This window comes from Lynx canadensis, chromosome B2 (assembly GCF_007474595.2).
Source record: "Lynx canadensis isolate LIC74 chromosome B2, mLynCan4.pri.v2, whole genome shotgun sequence".
Taxonomy (NCBI): Eukaryota; Metazoa; Chordata; class Mammalia; order Carnivora; family Felidae; genus Lynx; species Lynx canadensis.
This window is the reverse complement of record NC_044307.1, coordinates 142,522,629-142,541,893: the sequence shown is the minus strand read 5'-3', so window position 1 is coordinate 142,541,893 and position 19,265 is coordinate 142,522,629. Positions and strand designations below refer to the sequence as shown.

Genomic DNA, 19,265 nt, shown 5'->3' with positions numbered 1-19,265 from the left:
GAAGCAATGTAATGGCAACAGAGAAAGAGAACTAGTGAGAGACAGGGAAAGGTTTTGAGAGAGAAAGAGACAGAAACAGAGACAAAAATGAGAGAGAGAAAGAATATATTCACTTCTAGGACTGCAGGTCAAATAAATCAAACCAGATTACAGGGAAACAAGGTGATTCCTATCCCTCCATGAACCTTGTTCTATGCAGTTATTTTGGGAGCACTATGACATTTTCCTGGTTATCCACAATAACATTGATGGCAAGCCCTGAGCCCCCCACAGTGTGCACCAGGTCTATACTGGGTCCTTGCTGGGCACAGCTTCACTTAATCCTTAAAAGAAACCTACAAAGAAAAGTACTAGGGTCGTCCATTTTATAGACGTGGTAACAGTTGGGGGTTAGTCAGATAACCTACTCACGTACCAATATATATCATCCACTGACAGGACCCGGATCCAGGCCCGAGTCTGTGCGCGTTAGAGTCAAGTTGCCAACTACTAGGCCCCGCTGACCCATTCTATATTTGCGCCAGAGTTTGCTTTCCACGAAAGCTTTCCATTAGTCCTCAACTAAAAATACAGAGCCTTTATAAGTTTGCTCTCATTTCAAACACATTTAACAAAGAAAACTATTCTTCTGAACTGCCTGGGAAACTCCATTTTTTCCTCTCTCTTCTCCCAGCGTAAAGTGGCATTTATTTGTGCACCTAGGAAGAACCAACCCAAACCTGCTCATTACAAGGGAAGGGAAGCCACCTGTGCTAACTCTGGCTTTCAGCGTATCATTGTATTTTTCTCCCCGGCTGCAAAAAGTAGAATTCTTTCAACAAAAACTTTCTATCTAAAAATAAAATCGTGGCACACTCTGCAATTACACTTCTCAGTTGGAGACGTTTGCTTTCCACTCTATTTTCCCAAATGCAGAAGGAAGTCCAATTTACTGTCTGCTAATGGGTCACACCAAAGGCCCAAATGTAGCACAATGAACCGGAAAACCGAAGCTACGTAGGTGTGAATCACTGTGTGGTTGTTCCAGGAGGGCTGCGAGTAGCTTTATTTTAAGTCAAATATGCTACTTATCTCACCTGTCATTTGCACAGTGGGACCCTGATCAGGGTGTGCCAAACTCCAGCCCCAGGGCCATCAAATGATGCTGAGAGGCAGACGTTGGCCGGTTTCCCCCGTCTTGAGCCCACTCCCAAACCTTCCCCTTTCCTCTCTTTTCCCTCTGCTGTTCTGTGCCTCCCGATTATAGGACCCCACCACGCTTATTGTGGAGTGCTGGACTGCTACTGTTACTTGGATTTATCAGAAAGGTTTCATGGGGCGCCTGGGTGGCTCAGTTGGTTAAGTGTCTGACTCCTGATTTCGGCTCAGGTCATGATGTCACAGTTCATGAGTTTCAGCTCCTTGTCAGTGCAAAGCTCACTTTGGATTCTCTCTCCCCCTTTCTCTCTGCCCCGCCCTTGCTTGCAGCCTCTCTCTCTGTCTCTCTCCAAATATATATATATAAATAAATAAGATTTTAAAAAAAGCTGCAGAAGGGCTCCTAGGTATTAAAGACTGACAGCTCTTATTTTCTCAGCTGTTGGTTTCTATAAGGCATTGTACTACCTTAAAGTTATACTCTGCGAGAAGTACACCATTAACTGAGGTTGATATATACTTTTGGTAAGGGGATTTTACATCTAATTCATCAGGTTCTTTAAGGGACATGTATGAACACCTATGGGTGTTGGAGGAAATGACTAAGACAATTCTATGAACTTTTAGAAAGTGTTTTACAATAATCCAAAGAGAATTTTAAAGCACTAGGAGCTGGGAGGAAGTCTTACCACGATTAGGAGTCTAGCCTAGAGAGAGGAAACAGAAGATTGGGACCAAATGGTACAAATGAATAAATGAACAGTCAGATGTTTGGAAATGGGTAAACATTTTTATAAATGATAATGAGAAGGAGGTGCCCAGTAAACTCTATGGCTTTGCAGATAACAACCCCCTACCTAGAAATGCCTAGTGGAATAAGTCACTGGACCTCCAGGAGAAGGCAAGCAAAGTTAACAGAAGAGCTTATGTGAAAAGTGTATGCTATATACTATTCCATCATATCACATTCCATCATGCAATATCAAAATTATGACCCAAGAAAGGGTCCTGAGAATCCTTACAGATTATTGCCTGCAGATATTCAAGCCATCGCAATGCTCTGGCTTAAAAGTGTCCTCAAGATGCGCACGGGATGGCTGACGTCACCAGGAAGCAGATCAGAAAACTAACAACGGTTGTCATGTGTCTTTGTAGGAACACTGGTGTGCCCCTACATAGACGACCAGGTGTAGTTTTGGTCATCACCCCCACAGAGGGCCACAGTAGATCAAGAAATTATCCAGAGAAAGCCAATCAAAAATAGCAAGGGGGCAGAAGTAATAACAGAATAGCAGCGATAATTATGGAACCTGTACACTAGCTACTATTCTAAGTGTTTTCCTTATATTGATTCATTTAATCCCTCAACCATCTCATTTAGTAGTTACTCTTATCAACCCGTTGTATAGATGAGAAAACCGGGGATAGAGAGTTTAAGTAGACACGAAACTAACATTTGTACCCAGGCCATCCAGTGCCAGATTAACAGCTCTTAACTCGAGCTACTTGCAAAATGGGAGAAGACTGAACGAAATTCCATTCTGTTCTGCTGGGAGAGCAAAGGCTAAAAGTAACTCATCTAAGTTAATAAAACCAAGACAAGGCCTGATGGGGAAAACATGGACTTTCCACCAAAGTGCAGATTTTTAAAGTTAGGATAAAGTGAATTTCAGACAAAAGGAAAACAGCTTTGCACAGCAGAAGTACATTATAAGCCTGCATTTTCCTCAAGAATTGAGACTACAAATTCCAACAGACTCAGAATGAGTGTTGGCCATCGATGATGCTGAGGGGAAACAGGTCTGTTCTGAGCTAACAGAGGATTCCTGTGCCTAAAGCCCAGAATTACCCTTGGTCGTTTTGTTAGAGGCAGGCTATGGGGCTGGAGAAATGAGGGTCTTTCCCCGTGGGCAGAGCCTTTGTGTGATCACCCTTCCTGTGACTTGGGACTTCTACCACCTCCTTGCCAACTTCATCTCTAAGAAGCTCCGGCCCAGGACAGAAGACGGTGTGTGGGTGTGCCAAGCAGCTCTCCATCCGAAGTGACAGGAAGTGACTGCCGACTAATCCCAAGGGGCTGGGACCCACGGCCGTTGTAAAATCTTGTGCTGGGGTGGATCTGGTGGAGCAGTAGAGCCACATATCACCACTGATGACCTCTGTGCTACACATTCCCTCCGCCTGTTTCTCCAGTCCGTCCTGGAGAAAGCCAGTGGACAGACGGCGAAGGCCTTGGTGGTCTCCCAGAAGAGCGACGATCCTAACTTAGGCCTGGAAGTCTTCTGGCCTCTGCCTCTTTTTCTCTCCTGAGGCTTCAAATGCCTCCAGTTCCCCAGCTCATTGCCCCTCTGAGGACTCAGAAGAACATCACTAAGCACCTCGGGCTCCATGTGCAGCCAGCCCTTTGGGCAACGGAGGGACTTGGGGGTAAAATCATTTCTAGTGCCTGCTGATCCGGCAGCTCCAGGGAACAAAGAACCCCCACTCTGGGGTGTGTGCACCTGCAGGAGACGGCCCAGGGAGCTGCACCGACAGCGGGGGTGCTGGAGGAGGTAAGAAGAAAAAACAGAGACTTGGGAACACTGGGCTTGGTGAATGGGATCCGTGGTGGGAGGCACTTGAAATATTAACTATTATTGAGTTGTTCAGTTTCGGAGGATTAAAGAGACACCCATGCTGACTCTCTTTAGCACAGTCTACACCAGGGAAATCAGCCTCCCACGTCAGCTACAGACATTTTACCACTTGCCCGAGAGGTGGAACAGAGGCAATCTCTGCTTCTACTCACCTACGCAGTTATCGCAAAGGCTACAATGAGAGGCACGAGGGGGCCGGAAAATCTTGCAGGTGAAACAATATTTAAGTTTCACAGTCTGGCCATTGATGATGACTTCTTTGGTTCTGGGAGGTGGGCGGTACCCCCCTGAACTGGTGCCGTTTGCGATATCTGTGGACAAAAGAAGAAAAAGAGTGCAAGCCCTTAATATAATCACTTATCGGCTGCAGGCTCCCACCCCTAGGAGGCCTGGAGTCTGCACTTCTAAGGGCAGCAGCCACACCTGGCCTTTCTGGGAGGCACCCGACGCCAGACACCCAAGAGGACCTGCCGTCCCACCGCCTTCCAGCTCCTTGCCAGGGCTGAGGCTGCCCAAAATAGTTCACACAGGCAGCGGCCACGTGACTGAGTTCTGGCCAATGAGGTTCGAGCACACATGGCCAGGCCCAGCCAATGGGTCCCTCCCCGCGGAGACCCGCCCATTCTTTCCTCTCCCCGCAGGGCCGCTGGGGAGCCAAAAATTGGGGACCTTGAATGTGCAGAGGACGGCTGCCTCTCTGATCTCTTCACCCTCCATACTGCTACATACTGCTACACCAAATTCCCAGTGTTAAATTTCTGAAGGTCTGGGTTTTGTTACAGCAGCTAGTGCTGCCCTAATTAACACAGTGGGGGATACTGACATCAAGATCCTTCTCTGATGGTACATTCCAAATCCAGCTTAAGAATCTCCCACCTTGCACATTGGCCTCCTCAAAAATACCAGGTATTGGGTGAGGGGAATATATAATACATATGTATATATATGTGTGTGTGTGAGTGTATATATATATATATATATATACACACACACTCACACATACATATATTAAAAAATATATATATATTCAAAATAGATATATTTAAATGTATATTTAAAAATTAATCTCTATATTTTGTTTATTGTCTGACCAGCATCTTTCATTATCTTCTAGAACCAGTTTTTTAAACGTTGAAAAAAAATACAAATATATATTTTTTTAATTAAAAAAAATTTTTTAATGTTTACTTATTTTTGAGACAATGCAAGAGACAGAGTGCAAGCAGCGGAGGGGAAGACAGAGGGAGACACAGAATCTGAGCTGTCAGCCCAGAGCCCGACTCGGGGCTCGAACTCCCTGAGCTATCAGCCCAGAGCTCGAACGGGGTGAGAACATGACCTGAGCCGAAGTCGGACGCTTAACGACTGAGCCATTCAGGCGCCCCTGTATTTTTTTTTAAAGTTTCATTTTATCTTACAAATCTGGTTCTTGTCTCTGAGTTCACATTAGAACCACCCAAGGAGCTTTCTAAATTCCCCTAATGGATGGACCCTGCCACAGACCCATTAAATCAGAATCGAGCCCCTGGGGTGATTGTAAAGTGCTGCAGGGTTGAGAACCCCTTCTCTACAGGAAGATGAAACATCCAGTTTTATTCTCCTCTAGGCCCCTCACAGCCCTGTGAGCCCTGTCAGGAAGAATTGGGGGCAGCTGCCTGTGCAGCCCAGCACAGGAGGCCATGGGGGGATGGAGAGTAGCAAGACTATCTAAGGGCTTCGCCAAGAGACTCTGCAGCAGATAAACAGCTAGAGCAGACCCTAGGGGCTGGAGGAAATCTTGGGAAACTTCATGGTGGTCTCGAAACAGAGCTGGTAACTTTAAAGGTAGCTGTATTTTACTTCACACACACTGAAAGGTCACACTATTTTGCAATAGTTGCAACATGTGATACATTTCCCAAATGGTATGAGTCCCAACACCCACGGGGCCCCCACAAACAGCCTGGATAGGAGTTACAGGAAGAGCTTCCAAAACTCCTGATATTTCAGTCCTGCCCTCAGGGAGGCTGATTTCATTGGTGGGGGTACAGTCTGGCATCGGGTCGAAGAAACTACTGAGGTATGGTGATATCTGCAGAAGTGCACTTTCTTCCTGCCTCCGTGCTCCGACAGAATCCACCACTCACGCGTCATGATTTCAGGGGCCCTTCACCCTTCACCCCAATCTTCTTTAACAGGAGAACGGAGGCCTGAAAATCTGCCCCTTGCCCTTTGGCCTAAGTTTGGTATTTGTAAAAATACCAACCCAAGTGGTAGAGAGGGAGCATTGTGAGTGGTTATCAGCCATTTTCTATTCATGGAAAATTAAAGTTCTACAAGCAGGTTCTAGAAGGAAAGGACAGAGAGTTCAAGAACACCTGAGGCAGACAAGGCGGTGTAGAGGGCAGGGAAATGGGAAGACTAAGGAGCAGCCTTCCGCTTTACCTCTTTGCTGAGGACAACTCTTCTACTTAGAATAATAATTACACAGCCACGGAGCCATCCCAGGGACCCTGGGTGGCCTTGCCAAGCAGGATACCCTCTCTTGGCATGTGCCCCACTGTCCTGGCACCCCGGTGGCTGCCCTATCAAACCTCTCAATGGATTCTGTAATAAGGAGAAAACAAAGAGAGGACATGGCTATGTACTTCCCTAGCCATCAGGGTAAAAATAACTTGCTTTGAATACATCAAAGATAAGGTCAGCTCTCTAGAGATTGTGCCAACTGGGTGCCTAAATTAATTATGACTTGGTGCTTCACTAGCCTTATATCAGCCATGAAATCTACTGTATCCATTTGGCTCTTGAAAACATGCGTAGAAAAACTAGAAAGCCAGATACATGTGTAAAAATAATAACCCAGGGGCTCCTGAGTAGCTCAGTCATTTAAATGTCCAACTTTGGCTCACTCAGGTCATGATCTTGCAGTTCATGAGTTCGAGCCCCGCCTCAGGCTCTGTGCTGACAGCTCAGAGCCTGGAGCCTGCTTCAGATTCTGTGTCTCCCTCTCTCTCTAAGTTTAAAAATAAATATTTAACATTTAAAAAAAATTTTTAAAAATGGAAATAATAATCCAATCAGCAGTATTTGTGTTAATTTAATCAGAAAAATTGAAAGACTGAATTGTCACAGAAAGTGTCTTAAAATGCAGGGATGACCATCTTCTCCACACTCAAATTACTAAAATAGCCTAGTCTGAGTAGCAGGGCCTTGGAAAAGGACCCGCTAGCACCTGATCCTGTTGTTCCAAAGTACATTTTTGAAAGGTTAAAAATTTGATACAATGTGAAGTGAAGGTGAGAATTCAACAGACATGAAAAATTGAGGCTTAAGAATTAAGCCAAATCTGAAAACTCTTTGACTAAACATCTGGAGAACTTTTCATGTCAAAGAAACTGAAGAATCAGAAGACCTGGATTCAGGACCCAACTGTGCCATTGAAGTGACTGAAGTGACTGAAGATCCACATAACTGAAAAAAAAAAAAAAAGTCAACTGGTATTTAGAACCTATGGTTCACCCTTGAACGATGTTGGGGTTGGGGGCTGACCCCTTACACAGTGGAAAATCCAAGTATAACTTTTGACGCCCCCCAAAACATAACTACTATTAGCCTATTATTGACCAGAAGCCTTACCAATCACATCAAGTTGATTAAGACATATTTTGTATGTTATATTCGTTATATACAGTATTCTTACTGTATATAATATAGTACATTATACTCTCTATATACTGTATATAACACACAGTATTATATACTGTATATATAATTATATACATTATATAATGTACAGTATATATAATACTGTATATAATATTTTCTTACTGTATATAATATACTGTGTATAATAAAGTAAGCTAGAGAAAAGAAAATGTTATTAAGAAAATCATAAAGAAGAAAGAATACATTTACAGGACTGTTCTGTATTATTGGAAAACCTGCATGTATAAGTGACCCCGTGCAGTGCGAACCTGTCTTATTTGAGGGTCAATTGTATTTAAGTAAAATACTGTGCCAGAGGTCATAGAGGACTCATAAACGAACAAACACAGACAAGGGGAGAAGTCAGCAAGGGGTCCTGCTGGGCTGTCTGCTGGGCAGTGAGTCTCCTGGCCGGTCTGGCCATCCCATTCCCTCAGAGCCGGCTTTCTAGATGGAAGTCTAACAAAACCCTCCCACGGGCCTCCCATGGGCCACCCATGGTCTTTCATGCACCTGGCCCTTCTCTAGACGTCCGGTCTTACACAGAGCCTGTGCTCAGAGCACAGTGGCCTCCTTGTGCCCCCCGAGCAGGCTGCTGTTTTGTACTTCCAGGCACAAAGCCTTCTCCCCTGGGGCCTCCCTTTCATGCTATCTGCGTAGATACCCTTCAGTCTTCAAGGACCAGTTCAAGCTTCTCTTGCAGAAACGCTTTGTAAGCTGAGCTGTTTCCTCCTTTGGACTTTCACCATATGACTCGTTTATATGTGTATTATTTTCAATCACTAGACCATGTTGTGCTTTCAGGTACCAGTCCTGTGCTGGGAGCAGGGGGAGGCTTGTTCTCTGCTGGTGATGTTCACAGGCTGGAGGGAAGACCCGGGACCTCGCCAGTGCAGCCACGGCAAGGATCTGCTTTGGGGTCTTCCCCCAGGGGCTGCTGCAGCTCAGGGACCATGCGTTCCCTCTTTCATGTTCCCACTGTCCAGCAGAGGTTCTGGCACACAGTAGGTCTTCAAGAGGTGCATGCTGAACGGGAAGGCCAGTAGTCCCGACAGGTGGGGACGAAGGATGCCTGGACGCACAGGACTGGCGTCCTCCACACCCGTGCGCCAGCCAGAGGCCCACTGTCCTTTGTCCTCTGAGCCAGTGACGCTTCCCGCCCTGGGAACGCCTCTCTCAAGATCTCCCTGAGGCTGTTACTCTTCTTAAACGTGTCCACGGCCACTGCTGGCCCAGTGACCCATCTCGCACAGCTAGTCTGCGTATGCGCCCCCAGAGAGGGCCGGGCAACACGGGCAGCTGAATACCTCAGGGCACCCCAAAGTGGCTGTTTCTTTCACATAATAAATTCAACAGCCACCCCAGCCAGCAGCTTCGGGCATGCCTGCATCCAGGGTAGATGTGAATGATTGGGCCTTGAAACCCAGGGCTTCAAACACCCACCTGAGCACAACGAAAGTTTCTCCTCAACGTGCAGACTGACGCCAATGGCTGGTCATAAAATCCGTTCCTCGTCCCTGGAGATGACGTACACCCGTGGCCCACGTCACAGGGCACGGAAGGTGGTGTTCCTGTTCTAATCCTCAATTACTCTGTTTTTTGGTTTTGGTCTTCGTCGTTGGCAACAATTGTGCCCTCCGCTTCGGAGAACTGCTCTTTGTGGTTTAAGTACAGACGCCGAAAAAGGATAATTGAAGTCTGCAATATCTAATGGTTAAAGAACACTAGAATTTGTGTGTGTGTGGGGGAACCTCTAACAGTACTGCAAGTTTATATGAGTCAGTATTTCTTAAGGACATTTTTATATACGAGCATTCTGAAAGCAAACTTAAGAGCTTGAAATGGTCTTTTTCTTTATAAAACTCCCCCTCCTTGCAAATTGTTGGTAGCTGTTGGGGTGGAGGCAGAAAGAGTAACAGAATCTCCATCTGGCATGAACCTCACAGTCAGCAAAGAACGAGGGGATCTGGGGAGTGGGGGAGGGACCGTGCAGTGTGAACGTAGGGACACACAACTGCCTGTTGACTAAGTTTTTCACTCAGAGAGAAGTCCTGGGCTTCCCAGAGCCTTTAGTAAGTTGTTTGTTCACGCATGCCTCTTTCAAAGCCACTCTCCGAAGTCTTGCTCTTTTCTTGAAGGAATAATAAATATTCACTCATAGCCTGAGCGACCCACTTGTCTACCGTCTTATTGATTCCTGCTCCAAATTCAGGGAGAAAACTGTTGAACTTTTAAAACCGCTGACCTTTACCACATAAAGCAAGTGAACTCTGCTTTCTTAAAATGCAAAGGGAAATATCCGAACTTACGAAAGATGTACATTAAGGTACTTTTCCTTTTCCAAAAGGATTTGGAACAGTGGGATTCCCTCGTGCATTGAAGTTTCATGATGATTCACCACTAACAGTGTCTTCGCGAGAGGGAGGAACCTCTCCTAACAAACGTTTGACTGGAATGAGGACACACTGCACTAGGATACAAGTCGTAGGGGAAGTGAGATTTGCTTTATACTCAGATCTTCACGACCCTGTCCTTTGTGTGGCCGGAGGACAGCCGTAAGTTCAAATGCATCCGAAATTTCATAAGGCTCATGTCATTGGTGCTTTGCAGCATTTGGGACACAGACTACCCAACCTTGAAATGGTTACCTCTCGGGACGGAAAACGGCTGAGAGCCAATCAACACAGGCTCTTGGCTAACAGTCTGTAAACTTCCAAGCCCACAGGAAAATACTAAGATGATGAAATCTGAGACAACTCAACTATTAAACTGTTAGGGGTGAAAGGGAGAGCAAATTCTGATCTGTCCACAGACATTGGTTAGGTTTCCACTTGAGGGTAAAATGTGAATCTTTTCTCACCAATATATTGGATGGCAGTAGCTTTGCCTCCATAAATGCTTATATACAAATGTGCATTTGAAGGCTCATGAAGGGGTGAGATTCCCCAGCCCTCTCCCACCAGCTGAACGCTTTGCTCTGTCAGTTTGTCTTACATGTTTGTCTTCGAGGGCTAAAACTGATGCCTGAGGTGAGGCTCGTGCATGTGGTTTCAATCCTGAGCCACGCAGACGGGCAGAGAGGGGAGGGCCCTCTGCTTAGAGGGGCACACGTCAAAGAGGACCGGAGGAAGGACAGGGGCCAGGAGCAGGAGAAGAAGAAAAGCAGACGTGGGGAAGCCATAGGCAGGCGTGGGCCCCACATGGGATGGAAGGAGACCTACTAGCAACAGAAGACATAGGCATTCGGGGCCCAGCTAGTCTTTCCCGGTCCCTTCACTCACTAATCCAACGTCTCTGAGTGTTGCGGGCACTCTGATGGACAACACAGACCTGGCTCCTGCCTTCAGGGCGTTTACAGCCTAGTGGAGGAGACAGATATTAAGTAAGTAAACACACAACTAAATGCATCATTGTGCATCGTGTTCTTTCGAGTCAGAGAAGCAGGGAACTCCGCTTGGTGTGAGGATCCTTCCCAGAAGAAAGAGCATTTGAACCAGGATCTGAAAGAGGATGGAGCAGGGCTTCCTTAGGCAGCGCCTGTGCACGCGTGTGTAAGCGTGCATGCATGCTGGGAGTGAGGAGCGAGGCATTTCAGACAGAGGGAGTGACTTGTGTCCTGGCCCCAGGACAGGAAGTAGATGGTATATTCAAAAACTGCAGGCAGGTTAGTGTGACCAGAACACAGAGAATGGGAGACGGTCAGAGAGGAAGACGGCAGGGGCTAGATCACACAGGGCCCTGGAGTCACGTTGGGGATGTTGGTGTTCATCCTCAGTGTCCCAGAGATGGGCTGGGGACAGAGGGAAGCAAGACGGCCAGTTAGCAGGGATTTGGAATACGAGCCAGAGATGATGTTAGCCCAAAACAGGGTGGTGGCTGTGGCGATGGAAAGCAGTAGACACATTCTAGAAACGTGAAAATGGTAACATCAGTTATTAGCGGATGTGGTAAATGAGAGACAGGTGGGTGTCCAGGATGAGTCTCGGGCTCTGGATGGTGCAAGGGGGGCACTGTGGCAGCGTCCTGAAGCAGACGGCAGCACTTGTGAAGGTGCAGCGAGGGAAGGAGGGGAGGGAGGAGATTGCCTGCTGGTACTGAGTGTGAGGAAATATCTTGCAGGCCTGTGCACATACAGAGCAGGACCTGAGAGGAAGGGCCTAGGCCGGAGATAAACGTCCCCTGGCTTCTGAAGTCATCAGGAGGTGCGGGGCCAAGGGCTGAGCCCCAAGCCACTCCCACATTTAGAAAAGGATCACTGGAGAGACAGAAGGAGGGCACAGTGTCACTGAGTCATGTAGTCTGCTTCAAACACATCCGGAAAACCCCAACACTGGAGTCCCGCTGGGGGACTGGTGCATCGGCACAGCAAAGAGGCTAGGAATAAAAAAGTGCAAAGAAAACCCAGGGTTTCCTCAATGAACTTGGTCCTCATACCTTCCAAGGACACTCCCATCCTGTGGGACAAGGAGCGTCCTGTGGTCCCCTAGCACGGAACATGCTGGTGTAGAAGGAGGATTGCCTGGTGGGGCAATCGGTGTTTCCTCTGGACAAAGGGGACACGGCTGTCACTGTGCTCGGAGTGGATGCTGGGGTGGAGCAGGAAGGAACTGCACTCTCTCGGGGCTGGACAGAGAACACTGGAAACAAAGCTCAGCCGGGATGGGCGCGGGCGAAGGGATGAAGCCACCACGCTCCAATGCCTGGACTGCATGCAGAGAGACGGAAAGGCCCGGGGCTAGGCACAGTGTGTCCGCTGGCTTGCCCTCAAATGGGTAGAATCATGGAGGGATGCAGAGTCCTGGAGAGGGAACCTTCCTGCAGGGATGGAGAGGGCAGTGGTGGGGGAACTACTACAGACTCCTGGGGATGGGGATCTGGAAGAGGACCTGGGGCATATTCCCACATGAAGGGATTAGGCTGCCTGCCCTTGCTGGAGGCGTGGGGGGTTGCAGACGGGGTACTTTTTCCCACTGAGTCTCACCACCCCCCACCCACTGTGGTCCTGCCTTCATGAACAAAGCAGGGTGGAGAGGTCTGGTGTGGGGACCGTGGCTGCCTGGGAAATGCTCGGGAGGAGGAATGGAAAGGGACAGGCTCTGACGGGGTGATGCATGTGCATGGTTCCCACTCACAGGTCTTCCCTAAGCCCCTCACCGGCATCTTAAGTGGTGGGAACAATTAAAGAGCAGGGGGTAGTGGCAGGCTAAGAAAGGGGGAAATGGTGCATTGCAGACAATAAACCCGTGCTTCACAAAGTGGCTCAGCCTTGACCTTGCCTCTCCTGCATGTGCAGCTGGGTTTGGTCACAGGAGGTAATTTTACGTAGAGACCACAAAGGCTTTAGGCTTACTCTGGATTTGGTCATCAAAGGGCTCATAGGATGGACCTCCTTTAGGAGAAAACTTGGTGAAGGAGAAAGCATTTGTCAGATGAGAACCTGAACAGGTACTCCTAAGCCACATGAGAACCCTACCACTTAAGGCTTTTAACCAAGAACTGAGAAAAACACAATGAAATATTTGTAGAGAATTGGGCAAGGCAACCTTTGTCTGCTTAACAGAGGGGAGAAAAAGGAAACCTCAGAGAAAGAGGTTCCTGTGCTACTCAGTACTAGCTTCATTCATTCATTCATTCATTCATTCTTCTTTTCAGATATCTATTAGGCACCTACCACGTGCTGAGCAGTCTTCTAGGGGCCCTGGATACAGTGGTGAATAAGCTAAGCCCTCTGTCCTTTCGTGGCCTACCCTCTAGGAAGGGCAGATAAGCCTAGAGTATGGATCTTTAAGAGTACAAACAGGGGCGCCTGGGTGGCGCAGTCGGTTAGGCGTCCGACTTCAGCCAGGTCACAATCTCGCGGTCCGTGAGTTCGAGCCCCGCGTCAGGCTCTGGGCTGATGGCTCAGAGCCTGGAGCCTGTTTCCGATTCTGTGTCTCCCTCTCTCTCTGCCCCTCCCCCGTTCATGCTCTGTCTCTCTCTGTCCCAAAAATAAATAAAACGTTGAAAAAAAAAATTTAAAAAAAAAAAAAAGAAAAGAGTACAAACAAATCACAGTTAATAACAGATCTTAAATGGGGCTGATGATCGAGGTCAGCTAGGGCAGTGATTCTCAAACGGGGGTGATTTGGGGCCCCAGGAAAAATCTGGCTGAGTCCAAAATGTCTGGAGGTGGCAGGAGGGAATAAGTTAAGCCCACAGATGCTGCTAAACATCCCATAATGCACAGGAGAGCCCCCACAGCAAAGACTTACCCAGCCCAAGATATCAGTAAGTGCCAAGGATGAGAAATCTTAGCCTGGGGCCTTGCTACTCAAAGTGTGTTCTGTGAACCAGCAGTACCAGCATCGCTGGGAAGCTCATTGGAAAGGAATAATCCCAGGTGGTTCAGATGCACGTGACAGTTGGAGAAGCATTGTCGAGATGCAAACCCTTGTTAGCAAGCAGGACAAAAGCCCAGCAGAGTCCCTGCTCGCAGGTTAGGTACTCTGACAACCATCACCTGTGAAGGTTTGCTTACTTGGGAGGCTTTTAAAATGCAGAGATTCCTTACTTCTGAAGATTCTTAGGCCCACAGGGTAGGGTCTAAGAATCAGTACTTCTAGAAAAGCTCCCTGTCTATATCTGATGGTGAGGCCTGGGATCCATAGCAAACACAACACAGATAAGAGCTAAACCCTCAGCATGAGTTTTTGTATCACTGGCTGGAGAATCTCAGCAGCCGGCCTGGGATGCTGGAGAGAGAGATGTGTGCCATTTATAAAGATGCTAATGTTACTCAAAGAGCTGATGTTATCTCTTTAGTAATGGAAAATGGAAAGTTGGTCTGATGAAATGGCCAGGCCAAGTTTTCAAACCGCCCATTTTTCTTGTATTGATAACAGTGTAACTTTTAAAAAAAATTTTTAATGTTGGGGCGCCTGGGTGGCGCAGTCGGTTAAGCATCCGACTTCAGCCAGGTCACGATCTTGCGGTCCGTGAGTTCGAGCCCCGCGTGGGGCTCTGGGCTGATGGCTCAGAGCCTGGAGCCTGTTTCCGATTCTGTGTCTCCCTCTCTCTCTGCCCCTCCCCCGTTCATGCTCTGTCTCTCTCTGTCCCAAAAATAAATAAACGTTGAAAAAAAAAATAAAAAAAAAATTTTTAATGTTTATTTATTTTTGAGAGAGAGAGAGAGAGAGACAGAGTACAAGTGGGAGAGGGGCAGAGAGAGAGGTGGGGGGAGACACAGAATCCGAAGCAGGCTCCAGGCTCTGAGCTGTCAGCACAGAGCCTGACGCGGGGCTCGAACTCACAAACCGCGAGATCATGACCTGAGCCGAAGTCGGTCTCTCATCCGACTGAGCCACCCAGGCGCCCCAGCAGTGTAACTTTTTGTTTGAAGACAATCTTGAAAGAACCAGAATATCCCAAACAGAGAAGAATGAAGTGACTCTGGTTTACATGGATGGGCCCTGCTTGTTTCATGCTCTGGTTCCAGGGGACAGTTTGAAAAATATCGTGAAAGACAACGGCTACAGTCTGGAGTGGAAGCCAATTTTAGGTAAGTAAGGCCCTGTTAAAGGAGAGATCCTGTCCACATCCATATGCTCTCATAGAGTTAAGGAGATGGCTGTGAGTGTGAATTGTAACCGTGACCATGGAGTGGTAAACATCAATCTTCGTCCTGTTGCGAAAGTAATTCCATGAGTATAAGCCCAAATATTCCTAAAAATAGTTCTGAAGCACATGTTCCAGAAAATCGGAGCATAGGATGGCATTGGTGAGGAGTGTGATCTTTTCATCTGGTGGAGAAAACAGGCCTCGGTTTCTCCACATTTAAACTATGATAATTTGAGCACCCATAGTTCAGGGGCATTGTAATTCATTGAAGGACCTTGAACTGTCAGATGCTATGATGTTCATAGCTATCAAAACTTCTCTTTTGGGGGCCTGCCCAGATTCTCTGGGGCCGTATATCTATATCTATATCTGTATCACTAATTAATGCAATTAAAGACACAAGAAAAAGAAAGTGCTTAGTAGCTATGACCTTTTTAGTTTAACTGAGTTAATCCAAAACATTATAGCAAAATGAAAATTAATGACTATCTTATTTTTTGCATGCTTTTTTTTTCCTGCACAGATGCCAAAGCCTTGCCCTTAAATGTAAAAGGAATAAAGGTCACTTTGTCCTTGCCAGGTTTTAATTTCTCTCAGATTTTTGTCTAAGTTCTCTGAGCACGCACACACACACACACACACACACACACACACACACACACACACTTGCTGTGCTGCATAAATGAGTATCAGTCCTTTAATTGAAGGCCAAAGGTAGAAATACTTGTGTGTGTTTCTACTCGACGGGACAGAGCTTCTGCGTAACTACAAAATACTGTACAGTGATAGAGCTCAGTCTGGGTTGTCAGCGTTTGCAGTATTGTGTGACAGGGAGGTGAGAACGAGGTAAAAAAGGGGGGCACTGGACACCATGCAAGGGCAGGGCTGCACTTCCTCATTATCCCTAGGAAAACCTGGTATGCTTTTATTGGGGTTTGAGTAGCACTAATATGAGGGCATTAGCAAGGAGCAGCTTAGAACTCATTCTGTATAGTAATATGATTTTATCTTTAGCACCAAGAAAAAGAGAATTAAGGATGCCACTGTAGCATGAGAGAACGCTACTTAGAAATGCACTATATACTTTAACCGAAAACATGCCCACCTATGGTGGTACTATACTGTTTTCTCTTTTGCCTCTAATCAATACTGATTGGCAAAATTAATAAGAATCTCCAATAAGATCACTAGTATAAATCTATACATGGGTAGATATATCTATTATTTATATATAAATAATATTAGCAATAACCAGTTGGAAACTATAAAGGGACAAAATCCCATTTACTTCAGAAAAAGTAATCACAAAACTCTAGGAATAAACCTAACCCCCCCCCCCCCCCAAAAATGGTTGATAGGTTTCAAATGCAGAATCCTATAAAACAACATAGAGACTTTAAGGAGGTTTTGAAAAAGCACAGAGGAGCATTCCACATCCTGGAATGCAAGATTCTGTTTTTTAAATATGTCAGTTCTCAGATTACATCATGCATCTATTCCAGTGCCAATAAAAATTCCAATATGATTTGGGGAAATTTTGACAAACTGGAAAAAATGATTCTAAGCTTCAATTGGAAGAATAAACAGGTGAGAATATTTGCAAAAGTAAAAAAAAAAAAGATGAGGGGAAATAATCATCCCAGGAAAAAAATGAAACATTGATACAGAATAGAACATTCTCAAATAGATGCAAATTCTAAAAGATTCAGTATTTGATGAATACAGCTTTTCAAACTAACGGAGAAAGCAAGAGTTATTCAATAAATGGAATTGGGATAAACAGGTAACCATCTAGAAGGAAAAAACCCAAAAGTTAGAGCCATATCTCATGTCTTATATGAAAATACATAAATGTAAAACATAGAAGAACTAGAAAAATGTACATAAACTTAAGAGTCTGAGGGGTATGGAAGCCCTTTCTATACATATATGACAAGGCAGCATACATAAAGAAAAGATGGGTAATTCTGACTACACAAAAATTTGAAAACCTATATGTCAAAAACTCCATAAAATGCAAATGATAAAATAGAAACATATGTTACCATAACAAAGAGTAATATCTTTAAAGAGCTCTTATAAATGATTAAGAAAAAGACAGGTATTCCAATAAGAAAATGGTATAAGAGATGAACAGGCAACTCACATACAAAGGGAGAAATAGGTCAGTAAATATATTGAAAAAGTTTGTGATTTGCTGCCCCTAATTTCAAGCAAAGTCAAAGGTTAATTTTGAATGATAATTATTTAGTCTTGGTGAGAGCACGGAGAAGAGCCATGTTCCTGTACTATTGGTGAGAATATAAATTAATGTAACCTTTTGAGGAACAAGCGGTCATATGTCTCAAAACATTAACAGCCCATATTTCCTTTGCCAACCAAGAGCATCTTTAGACATCTGACCTCGGGAAATATTCACGAATGTTGATTGTGACACTGTTTTTTAGTATTAAAAACTGAAATGTCAATAAAAGGGAATTGGTTAAATGGATTGTGCTATATGATCATATAATGGGACAACCATCTGCCTATTAAAGATGGAGTGGAATGGTTCATAGTATAGAGCAGGGAAAAAAATCTGTTTTCAAAATAGTAATGTACGATGTGAGCCCATATTTGTGTAAAAATACATTACACAGAGAAAAAGTACTGAAAGGCTACATCAAAATGTTAACCATGGATATCTCTGATTGGTAGGGTTAATTAATTAGTTAAAAAAAACTAAATTTAAAACTAAATTTTAAACTAATTAATTAGTTTAAAAAATAAAGAATTAAATAAGTTCTTTATGCTTCTCGGGGTTTCTTTTTTTTTTTTTTTTCAACGTTTATTTATTTTTTTTGGGACAGAGAGAGACAGAGCATGAACGGGGGAGGGGCAGAGAGAGAGGGAGACACAGAATCGGAAACAAGCTCCAGGCTCCGAGCCGTCAGCCCAGAGCCTGACGCGGGGCTCGAACTCACGGACCGCGAGATCGTGACCTGGCTGAAGTCGGACGCTTAACCGACTGCGCCACCCAGGCGCCCCATGGGTTTCTATAATCAATATGCAAGTAAAACCTTGGTTTTCCAGTAACTTGTTCTGCAAGACCAGCAAACATTTCTAATAAGTTTTGACTTAATAAACAAGCCATGTCTTGCAATACGAATAGTACGTGATGCTGAGCATCACATGATCACAACTGAGCCAATGGCTCTTCTCTTTCTCTCTCTTTTGCTGCGGGATTGTGGGTGATTGTCTCCCATGCTCGGATGCTCGGTCTCAGGCCATGGTGTTTGGCTGAAATCAGTGATTTTTCAGAACATTGGAAGGTGCCCACAACTGGTGCTAGTGTATTTTTTGGTCACTTCCAAGCACCTATGGGCAGTCTTTGCTTTTCCATATAAGAGTAAGCTTAGAAAGGCTTTGCTTCATTCTAGGTCAGGCTGCCTGCAGATATAGATAGACCCTTTTCTCTGCTGCCTTATTTCCAGTTATGTTAAATACAGTACATGACAAGAGTCTATTAACACTGTACTCTAGTCAACCTCTGTGCAAGCGTATCAATGGTCCCTGTGCAGAAAAAGATTCCATGAGCCAATAGATAGCAGTGATTCCATTAGTGACAGTAAAAGTCATCCTACACAATAACCCTCCTCTCTCTTTTCTCCCTCACACCAGCCACAAAGGTTTTCAAAGGTAAGTGCAGGTTAATTTGTTCATTTTTCTTTATATTTTGTATTTTCTTTATTATGTTGTATTATATTACAGTATTGTAATTATTTTTATATGAAAATTTTTGGGTTGTGGGAAAAAATCATCTGAGTTTCCATTATGTCTTATGGGGAAATTCACTCTGATATACAAGTACTTTGGACTGTAAGTATTTTTCCAGAATGAATTATGCTTGCAAACCAGGTTTTACTGTATATTGCTTTGCAATGAACAAAATATGTTACTTTTAGAACATCTTGGAAGAGGCATAAAACATTTGCAAAAAGGGGTGAGATGGTCTGGGTTCCCTATAATTCATAAGCTTAGGTATCAATGGAAATATCTCTGCTGCTTCAAAAAATACTTTTAAATTAATAGATTTCAGCAATTATTTTATTTTATTTTCACCTAGTGACTGTTGAGCATTTACTATACACGAGGAACTTTCTAGGCACTGAGGATAAAACAATGAACAAAATATATAAAGAGCTCTGTTCTCAGGCAACTTACATTTTGTAC

The 19,265-nt window shown here is 45.0% G+C and overlaps 1 protein-coding gene across 2 annotated transcripts in view; it reads right to left on the bottom strand.

The window, feature by feature from the left end:
* Positions 1-19,265, bottom strand: part of ZDHHC14 (zinc finger DHHC-type palmitoyltransferase 14) — a 291,719-nt gene that overhangs the window by 71,358 nt on the left and 201,096 nt on the right. For both annotated transcript variants that reach the window (XM_030316681.1, XM_030316682.1), the window contains exon 3: positions 3,926-4,084. In XM_030316681.1, coding sequence (XP_030172541.1) covers positions 3,926-4,084 — 159 coding nt within the window. The remainder of the gene's footprint in view (positions 1-3,925; positions 4,085-19,265) is intronic.